Genomic DNA, 20,652 nt, shown 5'->3' on the forward strand with positions numbered 1-20,652 from the left:
ATTGCCTGCCAGCATTAAGCAATTGGTAATTAAATATCATATTTTTGTCCTAAAAAGTGTAAAATTTTGGAAAAAAAATTTCACGAACATTAATTGTCACGCACAACGAGTCTGTGTGCAAAATGTCAGCTCGATTGGATCACGGGAAGTGGGTTAAAAAACGACCGAAAGATTTGCACGGTCCTAAGCAAGCAAGCGAACTTAATATACGGTCAAGTGGTGGTGGACAGAGGCAGAGCCAGGATTTTCAGGTAGGGGGGGCAACCCCTCCAACAATGAAATAAGTAATATAAAAAAAAGTTTTTTTAAACGCGCTTTTATGAAATGTACTCGTAATGGCAAAACTCCACGACTCCAGGAAGTGGCCCCGAAAGCTTGCCATAACGTAAGGGGGACCGTGGACAATTAGACCCAAGCCGAAACATAATATATAAAAAAGATGGTTTAAAAAAATACTTTTTTTATGTTTTACCACATTGGGAAGTGGGTTAAAATTGAGTTACAAGATTTGAGGATACAACGACAACAGAGTTAAAAGAAAGCTTGTAAATGGATAGAGTTGTTAGTAAGTAAGGACTTGTTAGTAAGGACTTGTCCCTGGGCGCTTCTGCAGCCATTGATCGAGGGTCGAATTCGAACTGTGCGTGATCGGCATCGCTCTCGCTGAAGGTGAATGACTTCAGGGAAGTCATGTGCTGTAGACGCAACTGCGCACAATTCTGTGAGTCGCTTATAACTGCTTCGTCGCTACTTATTGCCAATTATGGACTCAAACTATTGTCCTATCATCTCACAGAGTACCTGGCACTTAATAATATGCTAGTGACCAGGGGTCGGGAACCTGTTTGACTGGGAGAGCCATAAAAGCCAAATATTTCTAAATATATTTGAGAGCCATATAGTATTTTTAACGTATAATAAATTAAATGTCTTACTTTTAATGCGACTTCTGGTGCTGCATGGTTTTGCTGATGGCCTTGTATTCTGGTTCATACGTGGTGAGGTTGCGCTTCGTGCAGGCGTGACCCCTGAACTTTATCTTCAAAACTAATTTCTTTTTACTTTAAAATGACACAGTATTATTAAACAATATCACAAGTATTTTAAAATCAGTTCCAAACTGATTTTTATTTTATTATTATTTTTTCAACTCAAAATTGTCTGGGAGCCATATGCCGTCACCGGAAGAGCCATATATGGCTCGCGAGCCATAGGTTCCCGACCCTGTATATAATTAACAGCTACATTGTGTGCAGTGGTCGTAAAAATGCAGATTTATTACTCAAATCCACCCCACCAACCACTGTAGCACTGCACCCCCCTCCCTCATCCAGGACTTGTTTGTGTTTTGTGTGGCGCATCCAGCGAGTGGTGTTTGTGTTTATTGCTGGCGACTGCATTTCGTGTCGAAATCACCTTCAGTGCTGTGCTGCTAGCGGCAAAAAAAGTTGTGTAATAGTCAGAGGTCTCTCTCCCCCTCCACTTGTTTTGCCTCCACAGGAAATACAATTCATAATCAACGTTTTTGGGTTTAGATCGCGTTATTTATGTGTCGTAACCCTCCACCACCCGACACGGCCAATCAGTAAAAAAGTGTCACGTTGACAAAAGACAAATAGTTCACTGCTTTAGTCCCCACACTGGTGTGTTGTTGAAGCCACAACACCGGTGTGGGGGCTAAAGCAGTGAACTATTTGTCTTTTGTCAACGTGACACTTTTTACTGATTGGCCGTGTCGGGTGGTGGAGGGTTACGACACATTTATAAACAAACGCGATCTAAACCCAACAACGTTGATTATGAATAACATTGGTCGCGAAATACAATCTCCAGACGGGGAACTGGGGTCCAAACGTCAGAATCACAAAAGTCAACAACCAACCCTCCACCAACACGCGGGGAGAGTGCGACAAAGGAAGCGACAGCACCCACGAGGTTTGAGTCTTTCCAAAAAGGAATCTTTACTGAACAGAGAAGAACAACGACAATAATTACACTGAGCAGCCTAACGAGGTTAAACACTTTTAGCGAACGGTGGGGGGGGGGGGGGGGGGGGGGGGGTTGGTGGTCTGTGTGGGGATCACGCTAGCACGGGGGGAGTTAGTTGAGCGGCTTTGTGTACAGACAGCATCGCCCTTAGCTCTCATCTCTCTCTCTGGGCTATCAAGTGGAGTTTGTATTAACTCACCCCCCTGTTCTAGTGGAGTTTGTTCGCTTTCTCTCCCCCCTTCCCCCTCTCCCCCCCCACTCTCCCCTCTCTCTCCCCATCGACTTGTTTCATTTCGCCTCCACCATGGAACTGGGGTCCAAAAGTGTCACAAAAGCCAACAAACACCCAACAAACCACCTCCCGCGTCTCCTCCCAATGCCAACAACCACAAGATCCAGCACTGCAAACTCCACACGACAAAAAAAATCAACTAAAACGGCCGAGACAAAACAACCCCGTTGGGACCTAAACCACCAGCGTCACACCAGCATCACCATCTCCACCATCACCACCAGCATCACCATCTCCACCATCACCACCACCACCATCTCCAGCATCACCACCACCACCACCATCTCCACCATCACCACCAACATCTCCAACATCTCCAACACCATCCCCATCTCCACCAACATCTCCACCACCACCATCTCCACCACCAACATCTCCACCACCACCATCTCCAGCATCACCACCACCACCACCATCTCCACCACCATCACCACCATCTCCACCACCATCTCCAGCATCACCACCATCACCACCACCATCTCCACCACCAACATCTCCACCACCATCTCCAGCATCACCACCATCACCATCTCCACCACCACCATCACCACCATCACCATAACCATCTCCACCACCTCCACCACACACAATTAATCATCGCAAGCCCCTTCACCACCACCACCACCACCACCATCTCCACCCTCACCACCACCACCATAACCATCTCCACCACCTCCACCACACACAATTAATCATCGCAAGCCCCTTCACCACCATCTCCACCCTCACCATCTCCACCACCACCATAACCATCTCCACCACCTCCACCACCATCTCCACCACCACCACACACAATGAACCGTCGCAAGCCTCTTCTGGGGTCAATGCAGCAGAGACAACGCGAGCGACTACCCCCCGGGTACAGCTGGCGGCGACTCGCTTCTATGATGTAAGAGACGATTTCTGCCTGACCTGTCTCTACACGTGGCGAGTGTGGTGTGTGTGGTGTGGTGTGTGGTGTGTGGTGAGTGTGTGGTGTGGTGTGTGTGGCGAGTGTGTGGTGAGTGTGGTGTGGCGAGTGTGGTGTGTGGTGTGGTGAGTGTGTGGTGTGGTGAGTGTGTGGTGTGGTGAGTGTGTGGCGAGTGTGGTGTGGTGAGTGTGTGGTGTGGCGAGTGTGTTGTGGCGAGTGTGGTGTGTGTGGTGTGTGGTGTGGTGAGTGGTGTGGTGAGTGTGTGGCGAGTGTGTGATGTGTTGTGGTGTGTGTGGCGTGGTGAGTGAGTGGCGAGTGTGTGGTGAGTGTGGTGTGGTGAGTGAGTGGCGAGTGAGTGGTGAGTGTGTGAGTGTGTGGTGTGTGTGGCGTGGTGAGTGAGTGGCGAGTGAGTGGTGAGTGTGTGAGTGTGTGGTGTGTGTGGCGTGGTGAGTGAGTGGCGAGTGAGTGGTGAGTGTGTGAGTGTGTGGTGTGTGTGGCGTGGTGAGTGAGTGGCGAGTGAGTGGCGAGTGAGTGGTGAGTGTGTGGCGAGTGAGTGGTGAGTGTGGTGTGGAGTGTGTGGTGTGTGGCGAGGGATAGGTGAGAGGAGTGAGGGAGGAGGTGGTGAGGAGGTGGGAGGGCATCTCGGGTTGCAATAGACAATGTGGTGAGCCGTGTGAGGTGAGCGACAAGCGAGAGAGGTGAGCGGCGTGAGGGGTGAAGGAGAGAGAGGGGGGGGTGGTGAGAGAGGGGTGAGGGTGATGTTGAGCTTGAGGTGAGGAGCGTTTGGGAGGTCGTCGCCTGGGATAAACACAAACAGCGAGGGGTGAGTGGTGAGGGGTGGGTGGGGTGGTGAGGGGAGGGAGGTGGTGAGGGGAGGGAGGTGGTGAGGGGGAGGTGGTGAGGGGAGGGATTCCACCTCCCCTTATAAGCCAGCGCGAAAGGGAAAGAGGGTATTGTTGGTGAGTGCGATTGGTGAGTGGTGAGCACGAGTGGTGAGTGCGATTGGTGAGTGGTGAGTGCGATTGGTGAGTACGAGTGGTGAGTGCGATTGGTGAGTGGTGAGCACGAGTGGTGAGCACGAGTGGTGAGTGGTGAGTGCGATTGGTGAGTGGTGAGCACGAGTGGTGAGCACGAGTGGTGAGTGGTGAGTGCGATTGGTGAGTGGTGAGCACGAGTGGTGAGTGCGATTGGTGAGTGGTGAGTGCGATTGGTGAGTGCGATTGGTGAGTGCGATTGGTGAGTGCGATTGGTGAGTGCGATTGGTGAGTGGTGAGCACGAGTGGTGAGTGGTGAGTGCGATTGGTGAGTGGTGAGCACGAGTGGTGAGTGCGATTGGTGAGTGGTGAGTGCGATTGGTGAGTGCGATTGGTGAGTGGTGAGCACGAGTGGTGAGTGCGATTGGTGAGTGGTGAGTGCGAGTGGTGAGTGCGATTGGTGAGTGGTGAGTGTGAGTGGTGAGTGCGTGCAGCCGAGATCTGCACCCTCACTTCTCCTCACACCACTGGTTCTCCTTGCGAACCTGCAGCAGCAGAACAGGGGAGCGATAAACACGGAGAGGTTAGCGACACTCCGTGAAACATTAAACTCTACTAGACCACTAAACACTAAACTCTAAACTCTACTAAACTACTAAACCACTAAACTACTAAACTCTACTAGACCACTAAACTATACTAACCACTAAACACTAAACTCTACTAGACCACTAAACACTAAACTACTAAACTCTACTAGACCACTAAACTATACTAACCACTAAACACTAAACTCTACTAGACCACTAAACTATACTAACCACTAAACACTAAACTCTACTAAACTACTAAACCACTAAACTCTACTAGACCACTAAACTATACTAACCACTAAACTACTAAACTCTACTAGACCACTAAACTATACTAAACCACTAAACACTAAACTCTACTAAACTACTAAACCACTAAACTCTACTAGACCACTAAACTATACTAAACCACTAAACACTAAACTCTACTAAACCACCACCCCACTAAACCCACACCCCGCTAAATCCACCACCCCCAAACATCTATCTTTCCCCGTGTCTCTCTCTACACCTCCCCGTGTCTCTCTCCCCGTGTCTCTCTCTACACCTCCCCGTGTCTCTCCATCTCCCCGTGTCTCTCCATCTCCCCGTGTCTCTCCATCTCCCCGTGTCTCTCTCTCTCCCCCCGTGTCTCTCTCTCTCCCCGTGTCTCTCTCTCTCTCTCCCCGTGTCTCTCTCTCTCTCTCCCCGTGTCTCTCCATCTCCCCGTGTCTCTCTCTCTCTCTCCCCGTGTCTCTCTCTCTCCCCGTGTCTCTCTCTCTCTCTCCCCGTGTCTCTCTCTCTCTCTCCCCGTGTCTCTCCATCTCCCCGTGTCTCTCTCTCTCCCCGCGTCTCTCTCCCCGTCTCTCTCCCTCTCCCCGCGTCTCTCTCTCTCCCCGCGTCTCTCTCCCCGCGTCTCTCTCTCTCCCCGCGTCTCTCTCCCCGCGTCTCTCTCTCCCCGCGTCTCTCTCTCTCCCCGCGTCTCTCTCTCTCCCCGCGTCTCTCTCTCTCCCCGCGTCTCTCTCTCTCCCCGCGTCTCTCTCTCTCCCCGCGTCTCTCTATCTCCCCGTGTCTCTCTCTCCCCGCGTCTCTCTCTCTCCCCGCGTCTCTCTCTCTCCCCGCGTCTCTCTCTCTCCCCGCGTCTCTCTCTCTCCCCGCGTCTCTCTATCTCCCCGTGTCTCTCCCCGTGTCTCTCTCCCCGTGTCTCTCTCCCCGTGTCTCTCTCCCCGTGTCTCTCTCCATCTCCCCGTGTCTCTCTCCATCTCCCCGTGTCTCTCTCCATCTCCCCGTGTCTCTCTCCATCTCCCCGTGTCTCTCTCCATCTCCCCGTGTCTCTCTCCATCTCCCCGTGTCTCTCTCTACACCTCCCCGTGTCTCTCTCCCCGTCCCACCTGTTGTTCCTCCTCCTCTGTGAAGTCGTTCTTGATGTTGAACGTCTTGCGGATCTCCTCTGGGGTCTTGCCCTTGATCATGTTGGCCACCGTCTTGCAGGTGACGTCCAGAAGACCCTTGATGTCCAGGTAGTTAGCGGCCTGAGTTCACAACCACACCGGGCTATTAGAAATAACACCAGAGACCCATAGAGATGCATAGAGACCCATAGAGATACACAGAGACCCATAGAGATACACAGAGACCCATAGAGATACACAGAGATACACAGACCCATAGAGATACATCGAGACAGAGACCCATAGAGACACATCGAGACAGAGACCCATAGAGATACACAGAGATACACAGAGACCCATAGAGATACAGAGACCCATAGAGAGAGACACACAGAGGCACAGAAACCCAATGACACACAGAGATACACAGTGACACACAGACCCATTGAGATACATAGAGACCCAGAGACCCATTGAGATACATAGAGATACAGATACATAGAGACACATCGAGACAGAGACCCATAGAGATACACAGAGATACATAGAGACCCATAGAGAAACACAGAGATACACACAGACCCATTGAGATACATAGAGACCCATAGAGACACATCGAGACAGAGACCCATAGAGATCCATCAAGACAGAGATACATAGAGATACACAGAGATACAGAGAGACCCATAGAGATACATAGAGAACCATAGACACACAGAGTTCCATAGAGACCCTTGATGTCCAGGTAGTTAGCGGCCTGAGGTTACAACCCACACCGGGCTATTAGAAATAACACCAGAGACCCATAGAGATACACAGAGATACACAGAGATACACAGAGATACAGAGACACAGAGTTCCATAGAGACCCACAGAGATACATAGAGACCCATAGAGATACACAGAAATACAGAGACCCATAACTCTCTACACTGCCCTCTGCTGCCTGCAATGTGGATAAGCAGGAGGACCTCCTCCACTCCAGAGGTCGCAACCGGGTACCCGATACCCGTACCCTACCCGATACCCGGCTACCCGTACCCGGCCGGGTACGGGTAGGGTACGGGTATCGGGTACCCGATTGCGACCTCTGGGATGAAGCCATGTTGCAGGCGCGGGTGGGTTGATTCTAGGAACTTGAATTGTGAGAAGAGACAATACGTTGGGAAATGAGTGACAAACGGTGACTTACCCGGCCAGGTACGGATACCCGTTTGCGACCCTGGTGCGGCCGGGTACGGGTACGGGTAGGCCGTGAGTCACTGGTGAGTCACCGTTTGTCACTCATTTCCCAACGTCTTGTCTCTTCTCACGATTCAAGTTCCTAGAATCAACCCACCCGGGCCTGCAACATGGCTTCATCCCAGAGGTCGCAATCGGGTACCGATACCCGCACCCTACCCAATACCCGGCCGGGTAGGGTACGGGTACGGCCGGGTACGGGTACAGGTAGGCCGTGAGTCACTAGTGAGTCACCGTTTGTCACTCATTTCGGGTAGGGTACGGGTACCCATTTGCGACCCTGGTGCGGCCGGGTACGGGTAAGGGATCAAAACCCGTTTGCGACCTCTGATCCACTCTCAACACTGCTCTTGGGTTATTTCGGTAAAGTCTCGCATAAAGATAAAATAATAAATTTCGATTTAAAGCTTTCGTGACTGCAGGGATTCATCTTCTTGGTTTTTTCGGTAAAGTCATCACGTAGAAGGGAAATAATAAAATAAAACATAATAAAATAATTCTCACGACGTTTCGGCTACAACGCAACGACCTCCTGTACACCAGGCGAGGTAGTTAACATCTCATAGCCACTGATGTTGAGAGAGACACAGACTCCAATTATACAGCAGCAGACATCGTAAGTGTCACGGGATTTAACTCATGACCTCCCGACCTCCTGTACACCAGGCGAGGTAGTCAACATCTCATAGTCACTGTGGTGATGATGAGAGAGATACAGACTCCAATTATACAGCAGCAGGCATCGTAAGTGTCACGGGATCGAACACGACCTCCTGTACACCAGGCGAGGTAGTTAACATCTCATAGCCACTGTGGTGGTGAGAGAGACGCAGACTCCAACTATACAGCAGCAGCGGGCATCAGTGTCGGGATAAAATCCACAGGCTCACCAAATAACATAGCAGGCATCGTCAGGGTCAGGGAACGAACCCCAGATGACCTCCTGTGTACCAGGCGAGGTAGTCAACATCTCTCATCATCAATAAAGTGGCTATGAGATGTTGACTACCTCGCCTGGTACGCAGGAGGTCGTGGGTTCGATCCCGTGACCCTGCGAGATGTTGACTACCTCGCCTGGTACGCAGGAGGTCACGGGCACGACCCCGTGACCCTGCGAGATGTTGACTACCTCGCCTGGTACGCAGGAGGTCGTGGGTTCGATCCCGTGACCCTGCGAGATGTTGACTACCTCGCCTGGCACGCAGGAGGTCGCGGGCATGACACTGCGAGATGTTGACTACCTCGCCTGGTACGCAGGAGGTCGTGGGTTCGACCCCGTGACCCTGCAAGATGTTGACTACCTCGCCTGGTACGCAGGAGGTCGCGGGTTCGACCCCGTGACCCTGCGAGATGTTGACTACCTCGCCTGGTACGCAGGAGGTCGCGGGTTCGACCCCGTGACCCTGCGAGATGTTGACTACCTCGCCTGGTACGCAGGAGGTCGCGGGTTCGACCCCGTGACCCTGCAAGATGTCGACTACCTCGCCTGGTACGCAGGAGGTCGCGGGTTCGACCCCGTGACCCTGCGAGATGTTGACTACCTCGCCTGGTACGCAGGAGGTCGCGGGTTCGACCCCGTGACCCTGCGAGATGTTGACTACCTCGCCTGGTACGCAGGAGGTCGCGGGTTCGACCCCGTGACCCTGCGAGATGTTGACTACCTCGCCTGGTACGCAGGAGGTCGCGTGCTTGACCCTGCGAGATGTTGACTACCTCGCCTGGTATGCAAGAGTTTGTGGGTTCGATCCCGTGACCCTGCGAGATGTCGACTGCCTCGCCTGGTACGCAGGAGGTCGCGGGCATGACCCTGCGAGATGTTGACAATAACGGGGGCGAGCCGGGGGCGGTGGACACTCACCAGGATGAGTTCGAACAGCGTGCCCTGGTCCACCTTGAGGAACTCCTGGTCCCACACGGGGATGTCATCGGTGCGTTTCTCCTTGTTCTCATCGTCCTCCGGGGGAGGCGGGTCGTCCTTGTGGTGAGTGCACCACTGGATCACCTGGTGAGGAGGTGGGGGTGAGGGTGAGGAGGTGGTGAGGGTGAGGAGGTGAGGGAGGGGGAGAGACACGAGAGAGAACGTGGTGAGGAGGTGGGTGTGAGGTGGTGAGAAGGGAGGTGAGATGTTGGTGAGGAGGTGGGGTGAGGTGAGTGGCACGAGAGACAACACAGGAGGTGAGGGTTTGGTGAGGAGGTGGTGAGAGGGGAGGGTGAGGAGGTGGTGATGAAGTGGGGGTTTGGTGAGGAGATGGGTGAGCAGGTGGTGAGAGGTTTGGTGAGGAGGTGGGATGAGGTGAGATTGTGGCGAGGAGATGGGTTTGGTGAGGAGGTGGTGAGTGACGGGGGAGACACGAGAGTTAAGATCCTTGTGGTGAGTGCACCACTGGATCACCTGGTGAGGAGGTGGTGAGGGTGAGGAGGTGGTGAGGGTGAGGAGGTGGTGAGGGTGAGGAGGTGAGGGAGGGGGAGAGACACGAGAGAGAACGTGGTGAGGAGGTGGGTGAGCAGGTGGTGAGAGGGGAGGTGAGATGGTGGTGAGGAGGTGGGGTGAGGTGAGTGGCACGAGAGACAACATGGGAGGTGGAGGTTTGGTGAGGAGGTGGTGAGAGGTGAGGTGAGAGGGTGTAGTGAGGAGGTGGTGAGAGGTGAGAGTGTGGCGAGGAGGTGGGTGAGGAGGTGGTGAGAGGGGAGGTGAGGAGGTGGGATGAGGTGAGACAGCGTGGCGAGGAGATGGGGTGGTGAGTGACGGGGGAGACAGAGTTAAGATCCTTGTGGTGAGTGCACCACTGGATCACCTGGTGAGGAGGTGGTGAGGGTGAGGAGGTGGTGAGTGATGGGGGAGACACGAGAGTTAAAATCCTTGTGCAGAGGTGGTGAGGGTGAGGTGGTGAGAGAGGGGGAGAGACACGAGAGAGACGTGGTGAGGAGGTGGGGGTTTGGTGAGGAGGTGGTGGTGGTGAGGTGGTGAGGTGGTGAGTGACGGGGGGGAGACACGAGAGTTAAGATCCTTGTGGTGAGTGCACCACTGGATCACCTGGTGAGGAGGTGGTGGTGAGGGTGAGGAGGTGGGAGAGACACGAGAGAGAACGTGGTGAGGAGGTAAGAAGGGAGGTCAGGGTGTGGCAAGAAGGTGGTGATGAGGTGGGGGTGGGGTGAGGTGAGGTGGGGGTGAGGAGGTGGTGAGGTGGTAAGAGGGGAGGGTGAAGGTGTAGTGAGGTGGTGGTGAGGAGGTGAGGTGAGGTGAGACAGCGTGGCGAGGAGATGGGGTGGTGGTGAGGAGGTGGTGAGGATGTGTTGGTGGTGACGGTGAAATGATGGTGGTGGTGATGATAGTGAGGTGATGGTGGTGATGATAGTGAGGTGATGAAGAGGTGGTGGTGGTGGTGGTGAGGATGTGTTGGTGGTGATGGTGAAATGATGGTGATGATGATGATGATAGTGAGATGATTACGAGGTGGTGGTGGTGGTGGTGGTGAGGATGTGTTGGTGGTGACGGTGAAATGATGGTGGTGGTGATGATAGTGAAATGATGAGAAGGTGGTGGTGGTGATCAGGATGTGGTGGTGATGGTGAAATGATGGTGGTGGTGGTGGTGAGGATGTGTTGGTGGTGACGGTGAAATGATGGTGGTGATGATGATAGTGAGATGATGACGAGGAGATGGTGGTGGTGGTGGTGAAGATGTGTTGGTGGTGACGGTGAAATGATGGTGATGATAGTGAGATGATGATGAGGAGATGGTGGTGATCACGATGTGGTGGTGGTGACGGTGAAATGATGGTGGTGGTGATGATAGTGAGATCATGACAAGTTGGTGGTGGTGGTGGTGAGGATGTGTTGGTGGTGACGGTGAAATGATGGTGGTGATGATAGTGAGATGATGACGAGGAGATGGTGGTGGTGGTGGTGAAGATGTGTTGGTGGTGACGGTGAAATGATGGTGATGGTGATGATAGTGAGATGATGATGAGGAGATGGTGGTGGTGGTGAAGATGTGTTGGTGGTGACGGTGAAATGATGGTGATGGTGATGAGTGAGATGATGATGAGGAGATGGTGGTGGTGGTGGTGAAGATGTGTTGGTGGTGACGGTGAAATGATGGTGATGGTGATGATAGTGAGATGATGATGAGGAGATGGTGGTGGTGGTGGTGAAGATGTGTTGGTGGTGACGGTGAAATGATGGTGATGGTGATGATAGTGAGATGATGATGAGGAGATGGTGGTGGTGGTGGTGAAGATGTGTTGGTGGTGACGGTGAAATGATGGTGGTGGTGATGATAGTGAGATGATTACAAGGTGGTGGTGGTGAGGATGTGTTTGGTGGTGACGGTGAAATGATGGTGGTGGTGATGATAGTGAGATGATGACGAGATGGTGGTGGTGGTAATCAGGATGTGTTGGTGATGACGGTGAAATGATGGTGATGATGATGATAGTGAGATGATCACAAGGTGGTGGTGGTGACGGTGAAATGATGGTGGTGATGATGATAGTGAGATGATGACGAGATGGTGGTGGTGGTGGTGAGGATGTGTTGGTGGTGACGGTGAAATGATGGTGGTGATAGTGAGATGATGGTGGTGATGATAGTGAGATGATGATGAGGTGATGGTGGTGGTGGTGAAATGATGGTGGTGGTGATGATAGTGAGGTGATGATGATACGGTGGTGGTGGTGATCTCACCTTCTTGAGGATGGCTGCGTTGACGTTGGGCAGAGGGACAGGGTCTTCATCGCCCTCTTCGTCCATACCCAAATCTAAGTGTCAGGGACACAAACACAGAGATACATACTCTAAGTTTTTTTCGGTAAAGTCACCACGTAGGTCGAAAATTATTAAAAGTCAAATAAAATAAAAATCACGACGTTTCGGAGGCAACACAAGCTTCCGTCTTCAGGTGGAACGGTCACAGCCACGACAGCTGTATCAAGTGAATGAGCGATTGCAAGAGCTACCACTCCGTTTATATAATGGTCTTTTGTTATGCAGTCTATTCTCAGTCTCAAGCCTCACCTTAGCATATTAATAAAAAGTGTGCCGTACTTGGCCCTTCCCCCACCTCTCCAACCATTATATAAACGGAGTAGTAGCAGCTCTTGCAATCTCTCATGTACTTGATGCGGCTGTCGTGGCTGTGACGGTTCCGCCTGAAGACGGAAGCTTGCGTTGCCTCCGAAACGTCGTGATTTAACTACACTTATTTGGACCATCTTATTCGACAGACAACTATTACAGGTTATTGATAGACAGCCAGGCTTGCTTTACCATGTTTAGCTGTTTTCTCCTTTTCACACTATTGTTATGTAGGCCAGGCTTAGTCACAAACCGTACCTCTCCATAACAAAGGCTCACCCTCTTAAGCCTCACCTTACCATATGAATAAAAAGTGTGCCGTATTTGGCCCTTCCCCCACCTCTCCAACCATTATATAAACGGAGTGGTAGCTCTTGCAATCTCTCATTTACTTGATACGGCTGTCGTGGCTGTGACGGTTCCACCTGAAGACGGAAGCTTGTGTTGCCTCCGAAACGTCGTGATTTTTATTTTGTTTTATTTTACTTGTACGACAGCCGTATCAAGTAAATGAGAGATTGCAAGAGCTGCTACCACTCCGTTTATATAATGGTTGGAGAGGTGGGGGAAGGGCCAAATACGGCACACTTTTTATTAATATGGTAAGGTGAGGCTTGAGACCTAAGAATAGACTGCATAACAAAAGACCATTATATAAACGGAGTGGTAGCTCTTGTAATCTCTCATTTACGTGATACAGCTGTCGTGGCTGTGACGGTTCCACCTGAAGACGGAAGCTTGTGTTGCCTCCGAAACGTCGTGATTTTTATTAATATTAATGTTTTACCTACCTGGTGACTTTACCGAAAAAACCTAAGAATATGAATCCTTGCAGTCACGAAAGCTTCAAACATAGAGATACAGACAACAAACGCCATTCGCCACTAAGTGGCGGTGATGTCACCACGGCGCTTGTGCCAGGCTATGTGCACTTTGGGGTCACGTGAAAGTGTGGAAGGATTTGTGAGCTCCTCACACAATCCAGCCTACAGGTTAAACCCAGGATGGATCGTAGGCAGGCCAGCCTAAGTGTTTCTAACCGGCGAAGATGTTCAATTAGGGGGCTCCACGTTTCGCAAGCGTAGAGAAGGGAGGGAATGACTTTGAGCTCCTCAGAAAATCCAGCCTGGTTAAACCCAGGATGGATCGTAGGCAGGCCAGCCTAAATGTTTCTAATCGGCGAAAATGTTCCATTAGGGGGGTCCACGTTTCGCAAGCGTAGAGAAGGGAGGAAATGACTTTGAGCTCCTCAGAAAATCCAGCCTGGTTAAACCCAGGATGGATCGTAGGCAGGCCAGCCTAAATGTGTCTAACCGGCGAAGATGTTCCATTAGGGGGGTCGACGTTTCGCAAGCATAGAGGAGGGAATGACTTTGGCCGAGAAGACCTGAAGCTTCGTGCGGAGCAACAGACCAGGTAGCTTCCACACAGCGTTACGCAACCGATGAATAAGTATAACCCGTAAAAACAAAGTTTTTCACTATAAATCCTTTATATGCGTGGCAGCGAACTTAATATAAAGGATTTAAAAATATATTCGCCTGTGGAGGACGCGGGGATCGATCCCGCGACCTTTGGCATGGGAAGCGAGGGCGCTACCAACTGCGCTACTCCGCCACGGCCTGTGGAGGGGTTACGCTCTGGGCTCTTACACTCTGACGTTCAGCCAAAGCCATGAATGAGTTCTATTTGAATATATGTAAAATAAATTTTTTTGCCTAAAAAGTGTAAAATTTTGGGAATTTTTTTTTCACGAACATTAATTGTCACGCACAACGAGTCTGTGTGGAAAATGTCAGCTCGATTGGATCACGGGAAGTGGGTTAAAAAACGACCGAAAGATTTGCACGGTCGTAAGCAAGCAAGCACGCAAGCACGCAAGCAAGCAAGCACGCAAGCAAGCAAGCATGCGAACTTAATATAAAGGATTTAAAAATAGGTTCGGAGTGAGACCTCTGCTGTCAAACCGGAGCTGGTCATGAGCACACTGCCCAGGTATGGGAAACTCTCCACTCTCACCACTACTGCCCCATCACCGATTGTGAGTTGTGTGGGTGGTATGTCTGGTGGTACAAAATACCCAGGCAGGTGCTTAGTTTTGGTGGGGCTGATGGTAAGGCCCCACAAACAAGCTCCAGGTTCAGCAGCAGCACCTCCAACTCCTCCTCTGAGTGAGCAGCAATTACCAGATCATCAGCATACACAACGTGGTTGTGACCAATAGAGGAGCCATCGCTTGACCGCACCCGGGCATCGATCACCCTTCCCATTATACCTGTACGAGATGAGTCCTAAGGTACAGCCATCGATGGCGTCACGAACTACTTGGTCGAAATAGACGTGAAGCAATGTGCGAGCCAGAGGACATCCCTGTCGCACCCCAAGGTGAACAGCTAATAGCTCCGACTCCCAGCCACGTAGTTTTTTACCGAGGCTTGCCCACCATCATGAAGGGTTCTTCATGATGGTGAGCAGGGAGTCAGGGGCACGAAGAACCTAGCAGCCCAGGCCTACTGATGGTATCATAGTGCCCCTTAACCATTCTAGATTTGAAGTTTTCGTGACTGCAAGGATTCAAACTCTTTGGTTAACCATGTCTGACACACACAGAGATACACAGAGATACGGTGTGTGTGTGTGTGGTGAGTGTACGGTGTGTGTTCAGTGCGTGTATGGTGTGTGTGATGTATCTGTGTGGAGAGCATGTGGTGAGCGCGTGTGGTGAGCGCGTGATGCGTGTGTGGTGAGCGCGGGTGTGGTGAGCGTGTGGTGAGCGTGTGGTGAGTGTACGGTGTGTGTTCAGTGCGTGTATGGTGTGTGTGTGCGATGTATCTGTGTGGTGAGCGTGTGCGTCTCACCCTCAAGCATGGTCTTGATGGTCACCGATTGCTTTGCGATCTCCACGTCCACCTCAAAGATCTCTCCATCGGAGCTCTGCAGCTTAATGCTAGACATGGCTACACACACACAGACACAGACAAAGATTCACCTGTGTAGCCTCAGACTGTAGGGGCAAGTGCTGATAGCGAGCACCTGTGAAGGCCAGAACGGTACACAGACACACACAGCTACACACACAGACACACACACACACAGACCTACACACACACACAGACCTACACACACACACAGCTACACACACACAGCTACACACACACAGCTACACACACACAGCTACACACACACAGCTACACACACACAGCTACACACACACAGCTACACACACACACAGCTACACACACACACAGCTACACACACACACAGCTACACACACACACAGCTACACACACACAGCTACACACACACAGCTACACACACACAGCTACACACACACAGTTACACACACACAGACTGTAGGGGCAAGTGCTGTTAGCGAGCACCTATGAGGGGGTGGGTGGCCAGCACCACGCCCGGCCGCCTTTGTCTCCCCAGTGCTAGCGATGTTTACACACCGCACCAGGTACTCATTTGAGACTAAGTCGACCTAGGGGAGGCCCAGGACTGGTTCAGATAATCGTAACCGGTGTTGGCCGTGAGCGGGAATCGAACTCTGATCTCTATATTCATAACACTAAGGATCAATGTTGGTAAGTTACATGAGAATTAAACAAAGAGTTAAGATCTGAAACTTATTAACATTTCAGGTAAAACGTTACTAACCCCAACACACAAAGGCACCGTCATTATTACCACCATTTTACTCATAAATAAATGCGTGACACTCCGTCTATTTAACTAAGCCTCGCATTTGGTAAAGTTACGCGAACATCACACAAATGAGTTCAGGTGTAAAACTGTGTACATTTAAAATGTAACGTTACTAACATCAACATTAACAATAACTCTATGGTTCTTTCGGTAAAGTCACGTATAACGATAAAATAATAAATTAAATAATAACATACCATGCTATTATTTAATGCAGTCACGAAAGCTCCAAATTTAAGATTAACAATAACATCAACATTAACATCACACAAATGAGTTCAGGTGTAAAACTGTGTACATTTAAACGTCACTAACATTAACAATAACGATTTAAAGCTTTCGTGACTGCAGGGATTCATCTTCTTGGTTCTTTCGGTAAAGTCGCGTAGAATGGAAATAAAAAACGTCGTGAGAAATATTTTATGTTTGATTTTTACTATTTTATTATTTCCATTCTACGTGACTTTACACGAAAACAACCAAGACGCTTAACAATAACATCAACATTAACAATAACATCACACAAACTGCCGATTCGAACCCCACTTGCAACCGATTCTCCCCACAATTTACAAACAACAACGTTGACGTTCGAAGCGTTACACGAAGCGGCTTAGAATTAACTAATTAACAATTAAAAGAAGTTAATAGATTTTTAAACCGTTAACCTCCAACGGTTTTTATTTTCTTAACAAAAACCATGAAAAGCCTGCGCTAGGCCGCACCCAAACCAACCCCTCCCAACGACCCCCCTTACAATTAAACAAGCTTTAACAACAAGGAATGTTACATTAACTGCAGTACGGCGAGTGGACCAACAATCACACAAAATTAAACTTTAATATCCAGTTGTTTGTTTAATGCTTTTAACAAACAAGGCCCGAAAACCGGAAAAGCCTGAGCTAGGCCGCACCCAAACAAACCCCTCTCAACGACCCCCCATTACAATTAAACAAACTTTAACAACAAGGAATGTTACATTAACTGCAGTAGGGCGAGTGGGCCAACAATCACACGAAATTAAACTTTAATATCCCGTTGTTTGTTAATGCTCTTAACAAACAAGGCCCGAAAGCATGAAAAGCCTGCGCTAGGCCGCACCCATACCAACCCCTTTCCAACGATCTCCCCCATTACAATTAAACAAACTTTAACAACAATGACCGTTAAACGAACTTTAAAGCACCGCGAGTGTAACAACAAACACGCGAAATTAACTTTAATAATCTCCCGTTGTTTGTTTAATGCTCATAACAAACAAGGCCTCAAAAAGCCTGCGATAGGCCGCAACCGCCGTATCACCAAAGCAACCACCAACCAAACCCTCCCAGCGCTCCTAACTCACAATTAAACAAACTTTAACATCGACTAACATCACACAAAACAACAACCTTATTAAGCTAACTTTAATCTGCCGTTGTTTCTATGTTTTATTGTGCTCTTAACAAAGGCCTCAAAAAGCCTGCGATAGGCCGCAGCCGCCGTATCTTCAAAGCAACCACCAACCAAACGGCGATTCTTATCGCCACTAAACAACAACTTCAATAACGAAGTGGAACAACCACAAAGTTATAAAGTTTAAAGTCGCGTTGTTAGTTTAAAACTTAAATAAACAAAACGTCTGAACGCAACCGCCGTAACCAAAACAAGCGCTCAACAGCTCCCCTCGCCACTCAAACACGCAACTTTAACAACGCTAAGCTAACTGGTTAAGTACAGCGAGTGAACAACAATAACAACAACAACAACAACGCACTAAATATAACATATAACTTTAACCCGCCCCCTCTTCCCCCCGTTGTTTTATCCTTTTAAACAACAAAAAACATCACGAAAGCCTGTGCTAGGCCGAAACAATCATAACCACCGCTCCTTACAATTAAACCCCCACACAACTTAAACGATACACAAACCAAACTACGAGTTAAACAACAACAACAATAACCACACAAAGTAACTTAAACCTTACACGTTGTTTCTATTCCCGCTTTCTTAACAAACAAAACACAAAAACCTGCGCTAGGCCGCAACAACAATCACTCTGCTAGCCACCACCGCTCCTTACAATTAAACCCCCACACACACACACACAACTTAAACGACACACAAACCAAACGAGTGAAACAACAACAATAATAACAACCACACAAAGTAACTTAAACCTTACACTTTGTTTCTATTCCCGCTTTCTTAACAAACAAAAAACACACAAAAGCCTGCGCTAGGCCGCAACAACAATCACACTACCGCTCCTTTACAATTAAACCCACCCACACAACTTAAACAATACACAAACCAAACTACGAGTGAAACAACAACAATAACAACAGCAACAACAACCACACAAAGTAACTTAAACCTTACATGTTGTTTATATTCCCGCTTTAACAAACAAAAACACACAAAAGCCTGCGCTAGGCCGCAACAACAATCATAACCACCGCTCCTTTACAATTAAACCCACACACACAACTTAAACAATACACAAACCAGACTACGAGTGAAACAACAACAATAATAACAACAACAACCACACAAAGTAACTTAAACCTTACACTTTGTTTCTATTCCCACTTTAACAAACAAATCACACAAAAGCCTGCGCTAGGCCGCAAACCGCCGTTTCCAAAACAACCAGCCAGCTCGCCTCTCTAACATTAAAACCACAACAACCACAACAACACACACGAAACCACAAGCACCTGCCGCGACTTTGTAACAAGACGAGAGGCTTCTCACCACCACCACCACAGTAGCAACAACAACAGCAGTAGTAGCACCAGCGGCTGTTGTTGAAGTTTAAAAAATGCAGTCAACGCCGAAACTAACGAAATGACAGTCAACAAAATGGCCGCCGACGCCGCGTCACGCGAACCGGAACCGGAAATGGAAGATTTGACGGTTTCGGTGACTGCATCTGGTCCCAACATCAATGTGAGACTTGGGCTCTAAGAAAATTCTAGATTTTAAAGCTTTCGTAACTGCAAGGATTCATATTCTTAAGGGTTTTTTTTCGGTAAAGTCACGTAGGTAAAAACATTTAAATTAATAAAAGTAAATAAAATAAAAAAAATTTAAGATGAAAAAAGATAAAAATAAAATATTTTAATTTTACTTTTATTGATTTAAAATTTTTTTATCTACGTGACTTTACCGAAAAAAACCTAAGAATATCTAAGAAAAGCTGTCTCGGGTGTGGAACAATCAACTTCAAGGACAGTGCATATCATTATCATCAGAGTTCATATTTTTGGTTCTTTCGGTAAAGTCACGTAGAAGGGAAATAATAAAATAATAAAAATATCAAACAATCAAAATTCTCACGAAACGACATGAGAATTTTTATTATAGATTTGTATTATTTTATTATTTCCCTTCTACGTGACTTTACCGAAAGAACCAAAAAGATGATCAGAGTTGTTTCTTTTTGTTTGCATTTTGACTGCTTGTGTTGTGGTTATTGCAAACATGATGCCTTGCATAAAGGTGTCAGTTTTTGTACCAGATAAAATGGTAAAAACCTATCACTATATTTTGGCACTGGTAAAGGAGATGTCTCAGTGTAAATGCTTCACCCCGAGCTCTCAATACTCTGATAGTGCACTGTTTTTGAGTTGTGCGCCTTTTGGCGTCATCTGGTCCAACACCATGTGAGACTAGGCTCTAAGGAAAGCTGTCTCGGGTGTGGACCAATCAACTTCAAGGACAGTGCATACATTATCAGAGTTGTGTTTTTTGTTTGCATTATGACTGCAGGTATTGTGGTCTATGTAAACATGACTCCTCGTAAAAAGGTGTCAGTTTTGTTGCCAGACAGAAGGGTAAAAAAACAATTATCATATTTTTACTGGCAAATGAGGTTCCAATGGTGTAAATGCTTCACCCCGAGCTCTCATACTCTGATGGTGCATTGTCTGAGTTGTGCGCCTTTTGGCGTCATCTGGTCCAACACCATGTGAGACTAGGCTCTAAGGAAAGCTGTCTCGGGTGTGGACCAATCAACTTCAAGGACAGTGCATACATTATCATCATCAGAGTTGTTTCTTGTTGTTTGCATTTTGACTGCTTGTGTTGTGGTTATTGCAAACATGATGCCTTGTATAAAGGTGTCAGTTTTTGTACCAGATAAAAGGGGTGAAAACCTACTACTAGGATTCATACTCTTAGGTTTTTTTGGTAAAGTCACGTAGGTAAAACATAATAATAAAATAATAATACATGAAAATAACTACATTAAATCACGACGTTTCGGAGGCAACACAAGTCTCTGTCTCCAGGTGGATTGATACTGTAAATTTGGCTGTGACGATCCTTGTGTTGCCTCCAAAACGTCATCATTTAATTTAGTTATTTTATTTTATTATTAATTTATTAATAATATTTTTGACCTCCCCCACCCACCGTGCCCCCCCCCCCTGGCTCCCACCGGGGCCACATCCTTTGAAGTCGCCAGGTTAACCAGAAACGGACTTTGATTGACAGGTGGCGTGTACGTGGG

General features: G+C 48.7%; 1 protein-coding gene across 2 annotated transcripts; it reads right to left on the reverse strand.

Moving 5' to 3' along the window:
- Positions 1-1,932: 1,932 nt before the first annotated feature.
- SKP1 (S-phase kinase associated protein 1) lies at positions 1,933-19,011 on the reverse strand. Of its 2 annotated transcripts, none has more exons than XM_061578063.1 (6): positions 18,894-19,011; positions 15,305-15,403; positions 12,057-12,130; positions 9,229-9,372; positions 6,129-6,269; positions 1,933-4,710 (listed from the first exon to the last, which is right to left on the reverse strand). In XM_061578063.1, exons 2-6 carry the CDS (start codon positions 15,399-15,401, stop codon positions 4,675-4,677), a joined length of 492 nt encoding a protein of 163 aa, XP_061434047.1. In that variant the 5' UTR covers positions 15,402-15,403; positions 18,894-19,011; the 3' UTR covers positions 1,933-4,674. The 2 variants fall into 2 exon arrangements, with proteins under 2 accessions (XP_061434047.1, XP_061434046.1); XM_061578062.1 differs by having other exon boundaries at positions 18,857-18,992.
- Positions 19,012-20,652: the final 1,641 nt, after the last annotated feature.

This window comes from Lethenteron reissneri, chromosome 65 (assembly GCF_015708825.2).
Source record: "Lethenteron reissneri isolate LAM-NWPU_2019-01 chromosome 65, ASM1570882v1, whole genome shotgun sequence".
Taxonomy (NCBI): domain Eukaryota; kingdom Metazoa; phylum Chordata; class Hyperoartia; order Petromyzontiformes; family Petromyzontidae; genus Lethenteron; species Lethenteron reissneri.